Raw genomic sequence first — 22,063 nt, 5'->3', positions numbered from 1 at the left:
GGGGGGGTGGGGGGGTGGCTAGTTAACTCATCTGTCAAGTATTTCCAGAGGCTGTGCAATGTGTCAGACACTGTGCGGAACTAGTTGTTTGTAAAATACTTTGAGGCTGACAGGTTTTAAAAAAGTATTAGAGTCAAAGATGTTTGATCTGAGTCTACTAGTTCAGACTTTTGGTCCAGACTTTCCTGGACTGAAAGTTCTAGAAAGAAAGTTGAGCTAAGCAAATTAATGATGTAAATAAGATCTTACTCTCTGCAGATAATAAGCTTTCTAAAGAATGTTAGCACATTTGTGTAACCGTGTGTAGCAAATACAAGCTACTAATTATAGTTCAGTCATCTTTATTTTGGTCCAGAAGATCTTCATTTAATTGTTACTTTATGGTCCTTGAAATCAGATTTCCTTAACGACATTCAACTTTTCAGATTTTTCAGTGATTCAGAATTTATTTTCTTTTATTACAGTTATTATGAAATAATGATGTTCCTCTTTCTTCAATTTATCTAATTTATCTAATTTATGAATAAATTAGATTAACCTAGGAAGTCAAAATAACATCAAAGTCCTATTTTCATGTTACAGGTTAACTCTTTTGGAACATGGCCAAGGCTCAGTTAAAATAATCTGTAAATATTTTGTGACACGATACAGAAAACATCACCTGACAGCAGAAAAAACCCTATCATAAATAAAGGCAGTTAAGCTCAAAGAATAGCATTATGTGATCAAGTCATTGACTCAAATTTGTAAGACCAAGTTGATTTTGTTTAAATTCTACAAAATAGGGGCGCCTGGGTGGCTCAGTGGGTTAAGCCTCTGCCTTCGGCCCAGGTCATGGTCTTAGGGTCCTGGAATCGAGCCCCGAATCCGGCTCTCTGCTCAGCAGGGAGCCTGCTTCCCTTCCTCTCTATCTCTGCCTGCCTCTCTGCCTACTTATGATCTCTGTCTGTCAAATAAATAAATAAAATCTTTAATAAATAAATAAATAAATTCTACAAAATGATGAGTAAGAAAAATTTCAGCCACATCATAGGCATATTGTAATCCTTTTCTCAAGGGTTTTTTTTTTATGTTTTATTGTATTATTTTGATAGACCAAGATAGTAAGAGAGCACAAGCAGGGGGAGCGGAAGGCAGAAGGAGAAGCAGACTCTCCATTGGGCAGGGAGCCTGATGTGGAGCTCAATCCTAGGATCCCAGGAGCTCAATCCTAGAACCCTAGGGATTGTGACCAGAGCTCAACCGACTGAGCCACACAGGTGCCCCTTCTCAAGTCTTTTTTCTAAGATATCCATACTTCTCTAAAAATTTGACACATCTGCCTCAAACTCAGAAATATTTATTACTTTCTTTTTAAAAAATAAACTAAAATTTGGATTTGGCTGAAACTGCACAAGAGAAATGACTAATCCTTGCAAGTTAAGGTTCAAGGAAAAAGATGCACAAAAAGGAAGTGTAATCAAGGCATTGATTTCTCATTAATTTTTACTACATTGTTCCTTCTCCTGATCAGGTAGTCAGAGAAAAGTTACTCAAAGATACTCCTTCCACTTGCTTCAGTCTTTGGGCTCAGCACCCAAGTATCAGTGAGAAAGCCCCCAGGAGAGAACACACACATCCAAGACTTCCTTAAATGGTGGCGGGACTGGGGAGTCATAAAGCTTGAGTACACAGCTCCCTTTCTTCCAGCAACAAACAGGCCAGGCAAAGTGATGAAAACAAAAATACAAGAGCTTTGGAGCTGTTTCCTTACACTCACCCACAATGGTCATGTTGCAGTTTACGGTGATAAGAAGGAATCCCAGCAGATCCAGACGTTCCATCTTTCCCGAGTGTTGCAGACCCAAGGCTGCTGGAGACGTCGGAAGGCTGTATTATTCTCCAAGAAGGTGGCAAATCTTTGCAGGAATAAATGTATCTTCTCTACAAAAGACTTAAAGGTGAGAGCTGCAGATATAAATGGAAAGCTTCGAGCTCAGGAATGGGAGGTCAGTTTTCTATCTCTGAGCTGAGACCGCCCTGAGCTGTTTGCCTTTGAGGCAAAGCATTCTTGACAACTGCAGTGACCAGAAGACAGCAAGAGTCATCTCTCATTGTAGGCTATTCTTACCCTCTTGAGACATTCCAGGCCTGTGGCAGTGCTCACATGTCTTTACCAGGAGAGCCAGATGCTTCAGGATATAATAGAAGTGACTACATTTAACCCAAGAAAGAAAAAGTTCTGTCAACTAGCCAAGGACTCTTCTCTACTAAAAAGATGTTTCCTCCTTGCAAATATTTCCACAACCACTTCACTTATTGAAAAAGAACTGAAATGTTCATGTTTTGTCTTCTCTATGAAGCATAGACTTCCTGTATCATGGACGAAAGCATAAATCTGCATTTTAGACATGTGTCCCAACTTTAGGCTGTGCCTCTGTTATTCCCTAGCTATTTCCTGTCTAGGTGAGTGACAAGAGCTTCCCTGGGGAAGTCACCGAATCTCTCCACATATTCTCACCTTGCATGAGGGAGAATCATGCTGTTCCAGTCCGGGCTTGTGAGAGGCAAACACAAAATGATGATGTTAAGAGTTCCTGGCATGGAATGAGTGTATAACAACTCAAATCAGTGGAATTTCGATCCCTAACTGGTCCCCCAGACCTTCATAGATTGCATCTTCCTTTTGTATCTCTCATCTAGCCAGGGCTGCTCCCATTGAATCAGTTTAATAAATGTCCATTAAATTTGTAATAAAGTATCACTGCCTGGCCCTGCTGACATCAATCACAGTTGCATCAAAATCCTCTCGTGGCTGTCACCTTTATATCTAGGAAGAACCCATCCTGCAAGGCTGGGGATCTATCATCAGGGTGGAAATTGTGAACTTTAAAAGGAATGATTTCAATTTTCCATGAAAGCTATTCTTTTATTCCCATCTTTTCTTCATTTCTGATCTATTCTTGACTTTAGTAATATCCCTAAAAAGATTCCCAGAAGAGGAGTACAACAAAGGTCCTTTCATCTTTATTCACATGACACGTTTCCATCCACAGAAAACATTTTGACTCCCTTGAAAGGCACAGTAGTTTTGCTATATTTTAGTCAAATGCTTCAACATGAACAATGAAATTTAGAGAAACTGTGGTTAAGTAAAAAAATATTGAAATAGCCATATGGTTCAAGTATAAAATAAGGGAAAATATCTTTCCTTATTAATAGACTGTTCATGATACTGGCTTAAAATTTGAAATATCAGGAAAGCGATTTCTGAATTTTGCTGTGTGATTATAAATAGTCCATTCTGAACATGGAATAAAAGGGAATTTTGCGACCTAGAGTAAATTGCTACAGCTTTTCATGCCTCAGTTTTCTCATCAGTAAAGTAGAAAAAATGTGTCTTCTGCATACACAGAGTGGCTGTGATATGAAAATGAGATTTAGACATGAAAATGATTTTAAAATATAATGGATTACATGTGCATCTCAGGGTCTACTCCTCTGGGCTCCCATTCTTGGTCTATCCCTTTGCTCCCACAGCATCTTCTGAACCAGTAATGCTGCCTGTTCTCTCTTCACCTTAATCTATTCTGCTCTTGCTTCTCTAAGTCCATACCATCTCCATTCCTTGTCTTTTTTCCTACTAAAGGGTATTTTTGCTCTGCCTGGAGATTTAAATCCCAGTAGCTGCAAGAAGATGTGGACACAAGAGAAGGAGGATATGGCTGGAGCATCAAACATATGGCTCTCTATACAATTAGCCCAGTCCCCCATCCCAGCCTCCATGGCCTCCCAGACCTGGCACCCATGGCCTGTGTGGGTGCTGGTGGACATGGATGTCATGCTGGCCAACTTCAAGGCCAGCCTCCTGTGGGGCTTCTCCTACAGCCTCCTAGGGGAGCCACAGGTGGCACTGGAAATGCAACTTGGATTCCCTCAACCAAGAGCAGTACTGAGCCCTTTGGCTGGAGCCAGCAGACAAAGTGGCAAATGACTGAAACCCAAGGCTTTTTCCTAGACTTGGAGCCAATCTCTGAAGCCTTGGAAACCATGCAGGAGATGAACATGCTGGACACTGAAGCCTTCATCTGCAACAGCCCTCTGATAAAGTATGAATTGGGTGAGAAGTACCTCTGGGTGGACAATCAGCTGGGGCCTCAGTCTGAGAGTGAGATAGCCTGATGAGGGACAAGAGCATAGTCTTCGGGGACCTGATTGTTGGTAACAAAGACATCATTCAAAACCAAGAGTGACACATGTCTAAGACCCCAGTCTGGAAGCACATCTTGTTCACCTGCTGCCATACCAGGATCTGGCCCTACCCCCTCACAAGGAGACAGTTGCTCTCCTGGAGTAACAGTTGGAGGCAGATCATAGACAGCAAGCAAGGGGACAGTGGATGGTAGTTGAAGGAAAGAAAGAAAGGTTGACAGGCAACCCCAGAAGAGCTTAATGAGAGGGCAGTGTCATGGTGGTAGCTCACAGCACCTGTGGAACAGGGAGACATAGTAACCTCCATTCTCACAAGCCAGCTACCTGGAACCTCACAAGGTGGCTGGCAAGGAAACATGGTGGGAAACTCACTCAGGAACATTTTTAATAAAACACTTGGGCTCAAAAAAAAAAAAAAAATCCCAGAATCAATAGGAAGGTTTCTATTTGTGTGGCTGTAGAGTGAAGAAAAGCTTTGGGGAGTGCTGTGTTCAATTCAATGGAAAAGAAATCTAGTGGGAGTCAGGGACATGAATATGACTGAACTGCACAAGATGGCTCCTGGGATTTGTCCACAAAAGAACTGAGGAAAAAGGAAAGAGAACATTAGAACCATATGCTACCCAGCTTTGGCTTACCTCCCTCCTGCTTAATGACATTGCAATTATTTAGGCCTGAGTTTTACTATTTATAAATTAGAGATGATACTTAGTTTTTAGAGTTGTTGAGAAGTAGTTAGTTTAAATGAGGTTCTAGCACATTATTTGGCCTGTAGGAGGCTCTCAATAAATAACTACAGTCATTTCTCATTATTCATGGTATTTGCATTGCATAAGTTGCCACAAAAACTGAATTAGAGATTGCTGGGGACTCCTAGGGGAAACACGGAATTGGTCTGGTCACAACATTTTAGTCAATCAATACATAACCTTGTTTTATGTGTGCTTCTGTTAAACATACCTTATTTAACATGTATGGTTTTTAAAATTTTTTTTTATTTTCAGCGTAGCAGTATTCTTTGTTTTTGCCCCACACCCAGTGCTCCATGCAATCCCTGCCCTCTCCAGCACCCATCACCTGGTTCCTCCAACCTCCCACCCCTGCCCCTTCAAAACCCTCAGATTGTTTTTCAGAGTCCATAGTCTCTCATGGTTCACCTCCCCTTCCAATTCCCCTCAACTCCCTTCTCCTCTCTAACTCTCCTTGTCCTCCAGGCTATTTGTTAAGCTCCACACATAAATGAAACCATATGATAATTGACTCTCTCTGCTTGACTTATTTCACTCAGCATAATCTTTTCCAGTCCCATCCATGTTGCTACAAAAGTTGGGTATTCGTCCTTTCTGATAGAGGCATTATACTCCATAGTGTGTATGGACCACATCTTCCTTATCCATTCGTCCGTTGAAGGGCATCTTGGTTCTTTCCACAGTTTGGCGACCATGGCCATTGCTGCTATAAACATTGGGGTACAGATGGCTCTTCTTTTCACTACATCTGTATTTTGGGGGTAAATACCCAGGAGTGCAATTGCAGAGTCATAGGGAAGTTCTATTTTTAATTTCTTGAGGAATCTCCACACTGTTCTCTAAAGAGGCTGCACCAACTTGCATTCCCACCAATAGTGGAAGAGGGTTCCCCTTTCTCCACATCCCCTCCAACACATGTTGTTTCCTGCCTTGCTAATTTGGGCCATTCTAACTGGTGTAAGGTGGTATCTCAATGTGGCTTTAATTTGAAACTCCCTGATGGCTAGTGATGATGAACATTTTTTCATGTGTCTGATAGCCATTTGTATGTCTTCATTGGAGAAGTGTCTGTTCATATCTTCTGCCCATGTTTTTATATGATTGTCTGGTTTTTGTGTGTTGAGTTTGTATGGAATCAGAAGAGACGCCGAATCGCTAAGGAAACAAAAATAAAACTGGGGGAATCACATTACCTGATTTCAAGCTTTAATACAAAGCTGTGATCACCAAGACAGCATGGTACTGGCATAAAAACAGACACATATAGACCAGTGGAACAGAGTAGAGAGCCCTATATGGACCCTCAACTCTATGAGCAAATAATCTTCGACAAAACAGGAAAAAATATACAGTGGAAAAAAGACAGTCTCTTCAATAAATGGTGCTGGGAAAACTGGACAGCTATATGTAGAAGAATGAAACTCGACCATTCTCTTCCACCGTACACAAAGATAAACTCAAAATGGATAAAAGACCTCAACGTAAGACAGGAATCCATCAGAACCCTAGAGTAGAATATAGGCAGTAACCTCTTCGATATCAGCCCCAGCAACTTCTTTCAAGATATGTCTCCAAAAGCAAAGGAAACAAAAGCAAAGATGAACTTTTGGGACTTCAAGTTCAAAAGCTTCTGCATAGCAAAGAAAACAGTCAAAAAAACAAAGAGGCAACCCATGGAATGGGAGAAGATATTTGCAAATGACAGTACAGACAAAAGGTTGATATCCAGGATCTATAAAGAACTCATCAAACTTAACATGTATGTTTTCTATATATGTCTCATTAACACTGACCTCACAGCCTATAGTGGTGTAACTCATGCCTGAATGAAACTCAACACGTGTTTTGTCTGTGAGGCACATCACAGGCTTCTTGCTCTCAGGAACATTAGCATGTTAGCACTGTTTTGGGGGGTACTTTAAACAGCACAATCACCAACAAAAAACACAAAAGTCTGAGGGGCACCTGGGTGGCTCAGTTAGTTGAGCATCTGCCTTTGGGTCAGGTCATGATCTCAGGATCCTAGGATCCAGCTGCATGCCAGGCTCCCTGCTCAGCTGGAAGCCTGCTTCTCCCTCTCCCTCTGTCTGCTGCTCCCCCTGCCTGTGCTTGCTGGCTGTCAAATAAATAAACAAGCATGTATATATTTTATATAACATATACATAAAGTATATATACTTTTTATATAATATATTAAATATATATAATATATAATATGTATATTATATTTTTTAAATATATGTTTTTTTTAAAGAAACAAAAATTGGAAAAAAAACAGCACTAAGAAGACCTACTCCTCCTCCACCACCACCACCAAAGGCTTGTTTACAGTTCCACCTCAGCTGGGAACGCCCAGGCTGATTGAAGAAGTCTGCAGTACTCTGTGCGTGTCCACAAATACCATGACAGCCCACAGGTAGAGATTCTGGGTTTACAAAAACAGCTAGCAGTTAGGCAAATTTGCAAATACAGAGCCCATGAATAATGAGGATTGACTAATAATAGGGACTTAACTAGAGGGAAGAGAAACGGAAGCTGATGAAGCGTGGATTCAGGGAGGGCGGAGTTATGATAGTGGAGGGAGGACTCAAGACAGAGCCCACCCACTCCCAGTCCTACTTCAGTCAGAACTCTTCCACGTCTCCCTTCATTATATTCATGTTTTGGCCAAGATCCCCCTTTAATAAAATGTGCCTCTAAAAAGAGATGTTAGGAATGTGGATTTTGTGAAAATAAGGATGGAAGGCAGCCTAATATCAACGTTTAGAACACAAGTTCTGGAGCCTGATGAGCTAGTTGAATATTCTAGTTTCTTGACCATGTGACCTTGGGAAGTTACTTTCCTCAGTTTCCTCCCTGTAAAAGCACATTATCTAACCCCTACCCTGGAATGATTGTGAAGAACTGATGAGAGAATACGTGAAGCACAGAGAACAGCGTCCAGCCAATGATGTGTACTCAAACTATTCATCCTTCGTCTTATCACCCCAAGAATGAGGTGCAAGTGAAGGTGGGGGTCTTGCACTGGCTTCTTCTCCTGACGATGGGTGCCCCAGGACTCTGAGAAGCCAGCCCAGAACCCTGGCATGGCAGGAGGAGGCTCAAACTGACAAGTGGTTACTAAGGAAATAGAATTCGTCTTCTGGAAGGCTTGGAAATGATGGCATCTGTTTTATTTTGCTATGTGTGTGTGTGTGTGTGTGTGTGTGTGCGCGCGCGTGTGTATGTGTTTAAGGAATAGATAGATAAAGAGATAATTTGGGAAATGAAGGTTTTCATCATTTCAGGATTAGATGACTTTTTCAGGACTGGATAGAAATCAGAGGTTCAGCACCAGCACAACACACTAATTATGCCAGCAGACACATTTCATGTGCACATGTAAATCCAGTAACAATTTATGATAACCACTTACTCTTCTGGCAATATAAGCCTAGGTAATCTAGGGTGAACCAGCTTTATGCAGACCTTCTGCCACCCAAACCCACACACTTTCCCACACCAGACTTACAGCTAAAAATTAATGATCTAGGCTATAAGAGACCCCAAAGAAAAGGTACAAGGTGGGAATTTTCTTCCCTTGAGGAATTTTCTTTCCCTGTGGTCTAAGAGCTGTGGTCTAAGACTGTATCTTCAACTCCAGTTCAACTCAACTTCATGGCTTTTAGAAACCAAGACAGATGTCTTCTTTCTACCAAGCTGACATTGACAGTGTCCCATGGAATTTGTTTTTGTAGCACTTAGACTGATTCTTATAAGCAGAGAGGTATGACTTGTCTGGCAAAGGAGGAAAAATATTTCAGGCCAGATTTTATTTGTGAAGAAAGTGGAAGTCTCCATCATAAGCTTGCTTTATATTCACACGTCTTTTGTTAACCCTTTGAGGGCTGAGTGCTGTGGTTTAAATATTTGTATCCCCCCAAAATTCATATGTTGAAATCCTAACCCCCAAGATGATAGTATTAGGAGCAGACATAGCAAAAAGAATGGCCTTCTCTGAGCCAGAAGCTTTCCTAACTAGACACCAAATTTGCCAGCACCTTGATCTTGGACTTCAGCCTCCACAACTGTGAGAAAAAAATTTCTATTGTTATAAGCTACCTAGTCTATGGTATTATTTGTTACAGCTGCCCAAATGGACCAACACATTGTCATGTCAGCTGAAATCAAATCCCACAGATTTTCTCCCCCTCCAGGCAGGAAGGAGCATCCTGTCCTCATTACTGGTACTATCACTGCCCTTTGAACTTAGTGATGGCTTTCAAAACATTGTTGATAGTGTGATGAATACAGGTAAGTCAATAACTACTGAGCACCAACTTTGTCTAAGGCCTATCCTAGGCATTGAGGAAATGGCAGAGAATGAAACAGACAGACATTTCTGCCCTCTGACCTTGTTGAACTTACATTCAAGTGGAAAGAAAAAACAAAAAACCAAAATCAATATCTTTGGCAAAATGAATTATTAATTAGATGGTGATTAATGCTAAGGAGAAGAATAATGCAGAGAAGGAAGTAGAGGATGTCAAGTTTAGAGGCGTGACAGCCTCCTTAAGAGCCCATCTGAAAAGAGACTGAAGCCGGTAAAGGAGGGAACACATGGATATCCTGATCCACAAGACCTTCTGGATTGATTCCTATTCTTTCTACTCTTCATGGGCTTACACTATAGAGCACATTTTGAGAGTTTCTAAATGTCAAAAAACCCTTTATAGGGCATGCATATGGACCATATTACCTAGTGCAACCTCCCAGGAACATCATTTACCCGCTCAGTCACAGGTTGAAGCACTAGAGCCACCCTATAGAGCAGGGACCAGGCACAGAGTTGAACTGTTTCCCGTTGTCCACGCCATTTCCTCATATGGCCACCACAGGTGTCCAGCAGGGTCTGTACTCACGGCAGATAGGCCTATTCCTTTCACTGGTGGCATTGTGTGTGTGTTTTCAGGTAGAGTCAAATCAGTTAAAAATTATTCATCAAGGGCGCCTGGGTGGTTCAGTGGGTTAAGCCTCTGCCTTTGGCTCAGGTCATGATCTCAGGGTCCTGGGATCGAGTCCCGCATCGGGCTCTCTGCTCAGCAGGGAGCCTGCTTCCTCCTCTCTCTCTGCCTGCCTCTCTGCCTGCTTGTGATCACTGTCTATCAAATAAATAAATAAAATCTTTAAAAAAAATTGATTCATCAAAGAAGTTGCTAGTAGACAAAAGAGAGAGATGGCAGACTTTAGGGTTAGTATGAATGGACGCAGTCCTGGTCCCATGCACTTACCAGCGTTTGGCCTTGAACAAATATCAACTTACCTGAGGTGGTTGTGTTATCTTCAAAAGGGAGATGATGATACCTATTTCAGGGAGTTGAGGATTCATTCATTTCAAATGTATTGAGCACCCACTAAGAACTCAGCCAAGTTTTGAGAATGCGGTCAAGCAAAAGCTAAAGGGCTCTTGCCTGTGGCAGAAAGATAATTTTAAGGTTTCAACAAATGAGGAGTTCTCAGGAGGCTCAGTCAGTTAAGCATCTGCCTTTGGCTCAGGTCATGATCCCGGGGTCCTGGGATCAAGACCTGCATTGGGCTCCCTGCTCAGCGGGAAGGGTGCTTTCCCTGCTTGTGCCCTCTCGCTCTCTCTCTCTGTCAAATAAATAAACTCTTAAAAAAATAAAATTCAATAAGTGAGCACTTACAGTAAAGTGTGAGGGATAGAGCATAAGGAAAGTATGGGGTGCTGCTTTGTGGGAACATGTGAAGGAGCACATGCTCACGGGACCATTAGAGAGGAGTCTTTCTGGAAGAATCTAGTCTCATAGCATCTGAGGGCAAGTTAAGAGGCAGGCACCAAATTCCTTCCTGATTTCAAGATTTGCCTTTATTATTTTGGAAAAGGAAGTGGAAAGTTGAAAAATAAAAGTGATACTATTAGCAACCCTAAGTAAATATCTCATCAACTTCACAGATCTGAGGAGTCACTGATCAGATCCAAAGGGGCAAATCTTTGGCCGCAGCAAAAAACTAATTAGACTTAAGGTAGTCAACTCTGTGTTCAGTCTAGAAAGGAAAGGAAAAAATTACAATTGCATCATAAACAAAATGTCTCAGGACAAATTCTTCAGAAATAGTAAGATGATATTAGTCTCCCACATATTTCATTCAGTGGGAATTTTCAGAACTGCATTATGTGGGAAAATAGGAGACTGTCAGTTCAGCTCCATTCTGGATATCACCTAGAGGGTTTCACCTCAAACTCACATGTCTAACCAAACATGCTGCTCTTTTTCCTATGTTCTCTCTCTAGCTGAATGACACCAAGATGCACCACACCCAAGGCAAAATCGCAGCATTCAACTTGCTTTAAACACTTCTTTAAAAATTTTATTGCTTAATGTGCTTTAAGATCTCCGCATTGCCTCCAGGATGGTGTTAAGCAGAGCTCACCAAGCCCTGCGAGACCTGGCCTCTCATCTCCCCAGCTCAGCATTCTCCCCACCCAAAGACCTGAATTTCTTGCAGCTCCCCTGACCTGTGTGACCTCAGAGACCTGCCACAGCTGTTTCCTGCATATAGGGCACCTTACCTTCCCTGTAGCTGGCTTCCAGAGACTTTCTTCTCCTCCGCCCAAGACCAGGTTAGGTGTCCTCACTCGTGCTCACATAGCATCCTCTGCTTATTCCCGTGTCATGCAACCCTGGGCAGTATCGATTGTGTATGGTCCCTGACCAGCCTCTCTGCCTCAGCACCTCAGTCCCCTCAAGATCACAGCTAGACTCCAGTTCTCCTCACTGTTCCACAATCTTCCTTTACACTCTTTGCTTCTCACCTGAGCATCGGTTCAACTTAGCAATCAAGGGTAGAAAGAATACAATAGACAAATACGGATTTGAATCTTAGACACATCACTTACTCTGGGTCTTATTTCCTCCACTGTAAAACAGGGATCATAATGGCACCTACCTCTTAGATTGTTAAGAGAATTAAACAAGATACAACATATATGTGCCTAGCACAGTGGAAACATTCAATAAATAGTAGCTAGAATTAAGGTCACTTTGTTTTGTATCTCCTACGTCTTTAACCTCATTTTTTTTTCTTTTTCTTTTTTCCTTTTTTTTCTTTTCCTTAATAAAGGGCTGGCCTTTTTATGGTGAACCAGCTAGAGGGGTTCTTTCTCTTTGCTCAATGAACAGGGCAGTCACAGCACACCAGCAGCACTTTGAACACTTCCTGACTCAGTTTTCCTTGGGGATTAGACATTTGTCATCAACGATTTTCCCCCAACTTTTCTATGTGGAAGGAAGGGAGGAAGACACTGGGTGACTGTGATGTTAAGTGAGTTCAGTGTTCGATAAATAAAGAATAAAGCAGTCCATGTCCCCCACCCCCCATTCTGTGTTTCTCTCTGCCTGTTCTCTACTATGAAATACTAGAAGGGGGAATGAAGGAATTTGATCTATTTTAAAACTCACAACTGTTAAATGCTAACGCTCCAAATATTCACAACCTCTTTGATTTGCAACGAATGATTAGCCTGTTTGTTACAAATGAAGGATATATTCAGAAGCCCTAGACAGTGGTGTCTCAAAGAGCAGGCGACAATTTGTCTCTGAGCCAATGTCCTACCCGGCACACCAGCAATTTGAGAGACAGGGGATCTCCTCAGGCAGTCTTTTTAACTCAAGTTTTCTCTTAAGGAACAAAATGAAAAGAAGGTAGGGAGTACCCATTTCATTTGCTGCGAGGCAGTTGGTACAGCCAGGACCTCCACGGAAACTAGCCATGCAATTACGAAGCTCCATTTCCATATGAAAGCAAAGACAAACAACAAAGCAGAAAAATTAAGTGTGAGGAAAATGGACAAGGGTTTTAAAATAGGTGATAATGCAGAGTTGGATCAGGCAGCATCGACCGTCAAGAATATCACTTTTATATCTAAGAGTGTGATTTGTTTAAGAGTAGGGGACAGCTCAGAGAAAAACAACAACACGGTGTCCTTCCCATGAGCCAGGATTGACCAGGCCACTGTACACACAGTTCTTTATTTTTTTTTAAGATTTAAATTTCAATTAGTTAAAAGACAGTGAAATATCAGTTTCAGGTATACAAAATACTAAGTCCACATTCCATGCAACACCTAGTGCTCATGACAATAAGTGCCCTCCTTAATCCCCAACACCTGTTTAACCCACCCCCCCCCACCTCTCCTCTGATAACCCTCAGTTTGTTCTCTATAGATAAAGAGTCTCTTTCTTGGTTTGCCCCCTCTGTTTTTCCCCCTTTGCTCATTGTCTTGTTTCTTAAATTCCACGCATGAATGAAATCACAGGGTGTTTGTCTTTCTCTGACTTATTTCACTTAGCTTAATACTCTTTAGCTCCGCCCACGTTGTTGCAAATTACAAGTTTCATTCTTTTTTGTGGCTGATATTCGTGTGTGTGTGTGTGTGTGTGTGTGTGTGTGTGTGTATGTGTGTGTACCACAACTTCTTTATCCATTCATCAGTTGATGGGCATCTGGGTTCTTTCCATAATTTAGCTGTTATAATGTTCTAAATCCAATGTTAAGGATACATTGGGGTGCATGTGTCCTTTTAATTAGTATTTTTATTTCCTTCAGGTAAATAACCAGTAGTGCAACTGCTGTTTTATAGGGTAGCTTTGTTTTTAACTTTTATCTTTTTGAGGAACCTCCATACTGTTCTCTGGAATGGCTGCACCAGTTTGCATTCCCACCAACAGTGCAAGAGGGATCCCCTTTCTCCACATCATCGCCAACAGCTGTTGTTTCTTGTGTTGTTGAGTTCAGCCATTTTGGAAGGTGTGAGGTGATATCTCATTGTAGCTTTGACTCACACATTCCTTTATTTGATGGCTCAAGTTTAGGTAGAAGAACAGGAACTTGAACCCAGGGCTTGACCTCAAAGCTTTTCACCCAGTACCCCTGTAAGAGAAGTATGGCCTCAGCTATAAGGGAGCTACAAGAGAAACCTTGAGGAGTTCTAAAATTTTTGTTTTGTATTGTTTTCTTCTCTGAAGAAGGATGGAGAGCTTATTCAGTGCTTCTAAAGAAGAGCGAGGGTTTCATTCAACAATAATAATACCATCTACTCTGTGCCAGACACTGTGTCCAGATAAGGACATAGGTGAATAAGACACAGCTCTTTGCATCAAGGAGTATGAGGCAGACAAGTACAATTCTAACAGTAAGAACAGTAACCAGCTTTCCAGATTCCAGAAGATCTAAGACATGTTAGAGTAATGAATAATAAGGCCTATAATACAGGTATAAGGTGAGAATTGAGGAGAGAACTAGTATTTGTAGCCTTTGTGTTTGTGTGTTTGTGTGTGTGTGTGTGTATGTGTGTGTGTGTGTGTACATGTGTACACAGCCATGTTATAAATGAAGAAAATAAGTCTCCATGATGTTTCCTGACAGCCTATGACCGCACAGGTTATAGTGTCAAAGCTGGGATTCTTTCCCAACTTATTTGACTCCAAAGTCCATAGTCTTTCCATGTTACAAAGAGACAGGAACAACCAGGAAACCTGGGGAAAGCATCATAGAAAAGCTCACATTTCCAGGCAACACTAGATGAGGCTTATCTTTTGGGAGCTCCTTTCTGGAACCAGCTAATATCTATAGTAGGTTTGTTGGTAAGCTACTTTGATCTTTTTTTGGAAAGAAGTGGCATAAATAAGTTCAATCATTCATTAAGAGGCAACAAAGAGCTCTTCCTGTTAGCTGAGTTTGGATTTATGGATAAGCTCTTTTAGAGATAATCCATTCTAATCCCAACACTACCCCCAGGCAGTTTTTCTTGGGAAATATGACTGAATTTTAAAAGATTAAATTGTGTATATAAAGTGGATTTTTAAGAATGATTTTTCCCAAGGAGTGGCTCCTTTCTCTTCTTAAGTGGGACTGGTTTAATTAACTATAATGAGTGTGAATCACCCTGAAAACCAATCTTTTTTTCTTTTTTTCAAAAGTATTCTCCTAATGCAAGTGCACTGAGGGCTCACGACTTGCTTCTAATGGGTAGAAAGCAGGGTAAAGGACCTGCAGCAGCTCATTGCAAGATTTATTTGGACCCTAAAGTAGACCTCCGTGTTAAATAATACTAACAATGATCCTCTATCAGGTTCCCAATTCTGAGGGTTCTAGCTGAACCTAGAAGTAAGGGTCAAGTAGTAACTTGGGCATAGCAGGGATGACTAAGTAGTTACTACAATGTTTTTAAGACAAGGAACTAATACCTAAAGATGGAAAATAGCCAACAAGAGCTAATGATATATTTGATTCAAAAATTGAAAGAAGCTTAAGGAAAAAATACACGAGACATATCTTTTAATCTTTTAATTGCTGTGTGTGTGTGTTCTGTATTTCTGCCTTATTGTGAGCTCCTTGAGGTCAAAGCCAAATCTATTAAAACTGTTTTTCTATCCCCCTAATAATGCCCTAGGATAGCTTACTCAGTAAATCCATGGTGGTAAAGACAACCTTGAGTAGCCATGTAGTATTTCACTTTTCAATTTAAAACAGCAGCTATAGGGCACCTGGATGGCTCAGTTCATTAAGCGACTGCCCTTGGTTCAGATCATGATCCTGGAGTCCTGGGATCAAGTCTCACATCAGGGTCTCTGCTCGGCAGGGAGTCTGCTTCTCCCTCTGACCCTCCCCTTTCTCATGCTCTCTCTCCCTCTCATCATCTCTCTCACTCTCTCAAATAAATAAATCTTTAAAACAGCAGCTATAGATGTCATTTCTTGATTGACTATTTTATGTAATTTTGAAGTTTTGTTACTGGATGCATACCCATTAATATTTTCACATCTTATTGATGAATTGACCCTTTTATCATTATGAAATGTCCCTCTTGATCTCTAGTAATATTCCTAGTCCTGATGTATATTTTTCTGATGTTTATATAGCCATTTTCTTCATTATTTTTGTTCTTTCTTAATTCTTGAGTTTATTTAATTGGTCTTATAGTCCTTGTCTGCTAATTCCATCATCTGGATCTATTATTTCTGAGTCTATTAATATTGACTGATTTTTCTCCTCATTGTGGGTCACATTTTCCTGTTTCTTCACATGTCTAGTTATTTTTACTGAATGCAGGACATTGTTTTAGATTGTTGAATGCCAGGTTTTATTTTCCTTCAAAAAGTGTTGAATTGATTTGATAGGCAGTTAAGTTGTCTGATTATTGGCTTGATCTTCCTGAGGCTTGTTTTAAGCTTTGTTAAAGTGGACCCCATTTGGCCCTTTTAAGGGTACTTCATTTCTAAACTCTTTATTGACCCTTCCAGTTATTTAACAAGCTATCCTCACTTTGGCTGGCCAGAACCTAAATGTCTCCCTACTCTAGATGAGGCCTAGGAATTGTTCAGCTTAAAGCTTCCATTTCCTGACCATCTGGAGTTTTGCTCTTTGCATTTCCAGCTTAGTATTCAGCCAGAGACTCAAGGAAACTTCTCTGCACATTTCTGGAGTTCTGTATAGCTCCCTTTTTTCTGGTATCTTAGCCTATACTCTCTGACTGTGTCAGTCTTCCGAAACTCTAATCCCTGTCTTCTCAACCCAATGAGCCCTCCACGCTCTGCTTGGGTTTTCCCTGGGTCCAGTCTAAAAACTGCCTTCACATAAAAAGCTAAAACAATTACAGGGTTTACTTCATTACTCCCCCTAAAGTCAGGAATTGTCGTTCTTTGCTGGCTATTTTCAATAACTGAAAACTGTTGCTTCACATATTTCATCCAGCCTTTTTAGTTATTTACAGTGGGAGGTCTACTCTATTATCATTATTCTGTCATGACTATGGGCAGAAACCTGCTTAATGATCTGTGTGAACCTTGACCCAATATCCCTTTACTCTGGGGGCAGGATTTTTCTCCCATCAATCTTTAATTTATCCTTGCTATATAGAGATATGTATTTGCTGCCAGGATTCTGCAAGTAACTTAGTATCTGAAGTATCTTAGTAACTGAAGTATCCTAACCAGGCCATGAAAATGATAGGTAAACCTGGCTATCATCACATATGGAGCAGACTGAGTACCTGAAAGAAAAAAAAAAATGAAAAGCAAGAAAATGGAGGAAGAAAAAGGGCAAAGGAAAGAGGCAGGGAAGAGAGAAGATCACATAAGAAGAATGAATAAGGAGAAGAACAAGAATTGTAAATCATCAGGAATTAAGTTTTTCAGAAGAATAACAGTTCTGCCTACAGCTGGGGTGCTGTGAGAGCATGGAGGAATAGATGAGAAAAAGGGGACAAAATATTTCTGTTTCAGTCATTGCATTTCCTTCCTTTTGCAAGGAAATACATATTGATGATAAGAAATCCTTATAATAAGACAATGAAAAGTGATAAGGATAGGGGCGCCTGGGTGGCTCAGTTGGTTAAGCAGCTGCCTTCGGCTCAGGTCATGATCCCAGCGTCCTGGGATCGAGTCCCACATCGGGCTCCTTGCTCGGCAGGGAGCCTGCTTTTCTCCCTCTGCCTCTGCCTGCCACTCTGTCTGCCTGTGCTTGCTCTCTCTCCCTCTCTCTCTCTGCCAAATAAATAAAATCTTAAAAAAAAAAAGTGATAAGAATAATGGAATATTTTAAGAATTTTTTTCCATTATTAAGTTAAGACAATGGATTTTGGCAATGGAATGAAGGTGAGTATTGAGTGCTGGAGATGTCAATGAGTAAGTGTTCTACCTGTGCCAGATAACACAGCTAACACACTTTCATTCCTTTCAGCTTCCACAGCAAAATGGCTTACTATGTGCTGTCTATGACATCAGTAAATAATCCATCCTGGAAGGCAACAGGTGTTGAGTTCTTACTTCTTACTCGTATTTCTAATTTATTACTTATATGGTAGACTTAGCTCTTTAGAAACAAAGCCCATACTGTTGCCATGGTTGCCACAGTTATCAAAGCTAAGGGTATTTTTTTGTGACAGAAGACAAATGATTGGAAATAACAGGTTGATATTGTGTTGTTGTTTTTTTTTTTTTTTGTCTCTGTGGGAACAATTTCTACAATTCAACAAAAATCTTCAGCCAGAAACGGACTGAACAGGCTGGGAATTGCAGGGGATTTCCTAGAAGTGTTTTCGGCCATTTCTCATGGACAACCAAAATTTAAGAGTAGTTGTTTTTTGTTTCTCCCTCTTTGCTAACTTGGAACACTGAGACAGACCAGAAACTCAAGATACAAAAAAATGTCTCAAGTACAGCTTTTTAAAAATGGCCACCAGGAGCAATTTAAGTGTCTGTGGATAGTATGTGCATGAGCGTCTAACATCAGCTACATATGCTTCCTCTACTTGGAGCTGAGAGGAGAAAAACCTAAAGGATTATTTCAAGCAAAAATTTATTTTGACCATAGACCTGAGAGTTTGCTGGGGTTTTCTGCCTTGTCCACCACTCTCTCTACTACAAGTGAGGGTAGATCAGAAAGAGGTGACACTCATTGATTCTAAACTAAGGAAGGGACAATTGGCAGATGCGGGACAGGAATGCATTTCCTGATTCACACTCTCAAAACAAGTATTTAAAGAGAGCAGGGGTATGCTTGTGCATCCCTTCAATGGTGCTGTTAATGTGTCTGTGACAAGTAGAATCCCAATTAAAAATGATATTTGTGATGTCAGGGAACCAGACCACACAGCAGCTGCAGTGTGGCTGGCCTCAGTCCTCTTAGGAGTGCTGTTTGTTGACTGCCATTCTAAAGTCTTAGCTAGATAGGGGGCCAGTTCAGATGACCTTGGCAATGGCAGCACCAGCAACTGACAATGGATGAAAGGGGACGGGTGTTATCTTCAGATGGGGAAGACAACATGGCTAGTGCCATTTAAGTATTTAAAATCTCACAAGAGAGAGCAGCAAAATTCCCAGGCAGCATTGGTAGAGCAGGTAAAAGACCTCAGACATCACTGGCTCATCTCAAGGAATTCTTCAGACATTAAAGAGTAAAATGAAGTTAAGAAAATTGTTAAGGGCTGAACTGCCTTTTCCCCAAAATTCTATGTTGAAGTCCTAACCCCCAGTGCCTCAGGATGTGATTGAATTTGGAGACAGAACCTTTAAAGAGGCAATTAAGTTAATGAGGCTATTGGGATGGGCCTTAATCCATCCAACTGGTGCACTTAAAAAGAGATTAGGATATACACCTGGGATGCAGGAGCACAGAGACCACAAGATGACACAGGCCGAAGGCAGCCATCCACAGGCCAAGGAGACAGGCCTTAGAAGAAACCAACTCTTCCCACACTTTGATCTTGGATTTCTAGCCTCCAGTATTGTGATGAAATTGATTTCTGTTTTGTAAGCCACCCAGCCTGCAGTACTTCGTTCTGGTAGCCTGGTAGCGCTTGCTCTAGCCTATCTTTGTTCAAGGTAGCACTTGCAAACTGATACAAAAGGGAAAGAAATTTGTCCAAGTTCGCAGAAGAATTTGGAGTCAGAGCTCCGAGTCTTCCAGAACTGCAACATTTGACCACAGAGCACACACGTACATAACAGAGGAGTCACTCAAACTTTAGGAGGGTTTTTTCTGTATAGTTCTATGAAACCATAGAGGCCCATGACCGGAAAATGTGTGCAATTCCAATGCTACTTACAGTGATCGTGAGAAGCCTACCCCTGGAAGCTCACCTGAGAAGCAGAGCTGGTGCACAGCAAGCACTCTGAATCTGATGGCTTGGGTCACAGGTGCTGGGGATAGGGGTGCATGTGTGACAGAGCCCGAGAGAGTGTCGTGGGGGGGGTAGGTAGTGGTGACAATGGTCTGAGGTAAGCTACAGGACCTTTGGCTCCTTCCCAGCTGGTTCGAGCCTGTACTGGGCTGTAAGTGCGCTGGCTACTGCCACCAAACACTCCCAGCTTATGGGTAAATGCCTCCTGGGCTCCTATGGTGCCTGAGAGCTTAGAACAGGGCTATTTTTGAATGGCTATGCACAAAGAACAAATAAATAACTCCGGTTTAACTGCGAGCTGCTTCAAGGCCAAGTCCCTAAATCTTCGGGTCTTCTTCTAATGTTAAATGTCCCCGGGGCACCCTCTCTCTCCTGTCCATTTGGTCAGAGTTCTGCACACCTCACCTTTTCTTCAGGCTTCCCACTAGCACGGTTTGCCTGTTTTTAGCCTTGTTCATGGAACCAAGTCATTTCCCTTGAAGTCAGGTTGGTTAATGTGTTTTCACGCAGTAACGATCTCTGTGAAATGCCTCCTCCGGCTTTCCCATACCAGTTGCTGTACCTTATGTCAGCACACTGTTTTGCTCTCCGCAAGCCATTTCCACTCCCAGCTGACATGTGTGCTGGGTTGGGGGAGTCTCCAAGGAAAGCAGTCTCCAGCCTGGGCAACCGGGCAGACAGGGCTGCATTTCATTGAGATGAGCACCTCAGAGAAGGATCATGGGTGGGGGAGGGAGAGAAAGCAGAGACATCTGTGACAGTGGGATGTGACTCTGTTCTGGGCTGGAGGCAAAACTCAAGAAAGTCTCAAGCAGAAGGCTGACTGGTGAACAACCTGCTCATCGAAAGCATTTCCTTGATTTCTCAACACGTTTCTGCCTTTATCAGCTGCATCACAGGTCCCCACCAAAGGCAACTTCCCTTTTTGTAGATGGTACAGTGAGACCTCTGCTTTGATACATAAAGAATTGGCCTCTCTACAGAAGCAGGGATAGGAAATATCACCAACCCAGCCCACCGTGAGATGCCCTTTCCCTAACTTTGACTCTGGCTGCCACCTGCTTCTCAAATTCCTCCTTCATTCTCCCTCTCCAAATGCAGCTACCTGCTTCTTCAAGCCTCCTTTGCCAAAGGGAGTGAGGTTGTGTGCCGTGCATCGGCCCTTTTGCAAACACTTCTCTGCCACGATCGTCAGTGGGAAGCTGGAGCAATCCTGTCTGCCAGGTCGGCCTTCTGGGCTTGCCCGGGTATAATGCCCAGTGAGTGGCAGGAGGCGTGGCTTGGATAGTGAGTGGCAGGAGGCATGGCTTGCATGATTTCCTCCAAGCCAAGCAGAGGGATGTGATCATTAAGACCTCTTGATCTTAGAAGAGTACTGGTGGAATTTTGATTGGAATGGCATTAAAAGTATACATTGCTCTAGGCAGTATAGACATTTTAACAATGTTTATTCTTCCGATCCAAGAGTATGGAATGGTCTTCCATCTTTTTATGTCTTCTTCAATTTCTTTCATGAGTGTTCTGTAGTTCCTCGAGTACAGATCCTTTACCTCTTTGGTTAGGTTTATTCCCAGGTATCGTATGGTTCTTGGTGCAATAGTAAATGGAATCGATTCTCTAATTTCCCTTTCTGTATTTTCATTGTTAGTGTATAAGAAAGCCACTGATTTCTGTACATTGACTTTGTATCCTGCCACGTTACTGAATTGCTGTATGAGTTCTAGTAGTTTGGGGGTGAAGTCTTTTGGGTTTTCCTTATAAAGAATCATGTCATCTGCGAAGAGAGAGAGTTTGACTTCTTCCTTGCCAATTTGGATACCTAAAAGGTTTATTTCTCTTTGTTGTCTGATTGCTGTTGCTAGGACTTCTAATACTATGTTGAACAAGAGAGGTGAAAGTGAGCATCCTTGTCGTGTTCCTGATCTCAACAGGAAGGCTGCAAGCTTTTTCCCATTGAGGATGATATTTGCTGTGGGTCTTTCATAGATAGATTTGATGAACTTCAGGAATGTTCCCTCTATCCCTATACTTTGAAGCGTTTTAATCAGGAACGGATGCTGGATTTTGAGAATCATTAAGGAAATGTTGAAAAACAAAAATAAAACTGGGGGCATCACGTTACCTGATTTCAAGCTTTACTACAAAGCTGTGATCACCAAGACAGCATGGAACATAGACAGTGGAACAGAGTAGAGAGCCCAGATATGGACCCTTAACTCTATGGTCAAATAATCTCCGACAAAACAGAAAAAAATATACGGTGGAAAAAAGACAGTCTCTTCAATAAATGGTGCTGGCAAAACTGGGCAGCTATATGTAGAAGAATGAAACTCGACCATTCTCTTACACCGCATACAAAGATAAACTCAAAATGGATAAAAGACCTCAACGTGAGATAGGAATCCATCAGAATCCTAGAGGAGAACATAGGCAGTAATCT

General features: G+C 41.7%; 1 protein-coding gene and 1 long non-coding RNA gene across 2 annotated transcripts in view; one reads left to right on the top strand and one right to left on the bottom strand.

Annotated features, from left to right (window-relative positions):
* Positions 1-1,823, bottom strand: part of GJD4 (gap junction protein delta 4) — a 4,990-nt gene extending 3,167 nt beyond the window's left edge. Inside the window, exon 1 of the mRNA XM_059404427.1 lies at positions 1,760-1,823. Coding sequence (XP_059260410.1) covers positions 1,760-1,823 — 64 coding nt within the window. The remainder of the gene's footprint in view (positions 1-1,759) is intronic.
* The window catches only part of LOC132020211 (uncharacterized), a 2,939-nt gene extending 538 nt beyond the window's left edge, over positions 1-2,401 (top strand). Inside the window, exon 2 of the long non-coding RNA XR_009404951.1 lies at positions 1,780-2,401. This is a non-coding gene — a long non-coding RNA (uncharacterized LOC132020211). The remainder of the gene's footprint in view (positions 1-1,779) is intronic.
* Positions 2,402-22,063: the final 19,662 nt, after the last annotated feature.

Source organism: Mustela nigripes, chromosome 6 (assembly GCF_022355385.1).
Source record: "Mustela nigripes isolate SB6536 chromosome 6, MUSNIG.SB6536, whole genome shotgun sequence".
NCBI classification, from domain to species: domain Eukaryota; kingdom Metazoa; phylum Chordata; class Mammalia; order Carnivora; family Mustelidae; genus Mustela; species Mustela nigripes.
The sequence above is the reverse complement of the archived record's forward strand: the minus strand, read 5'-3'. Positions and strand labels throughout refer to the sequence as shown.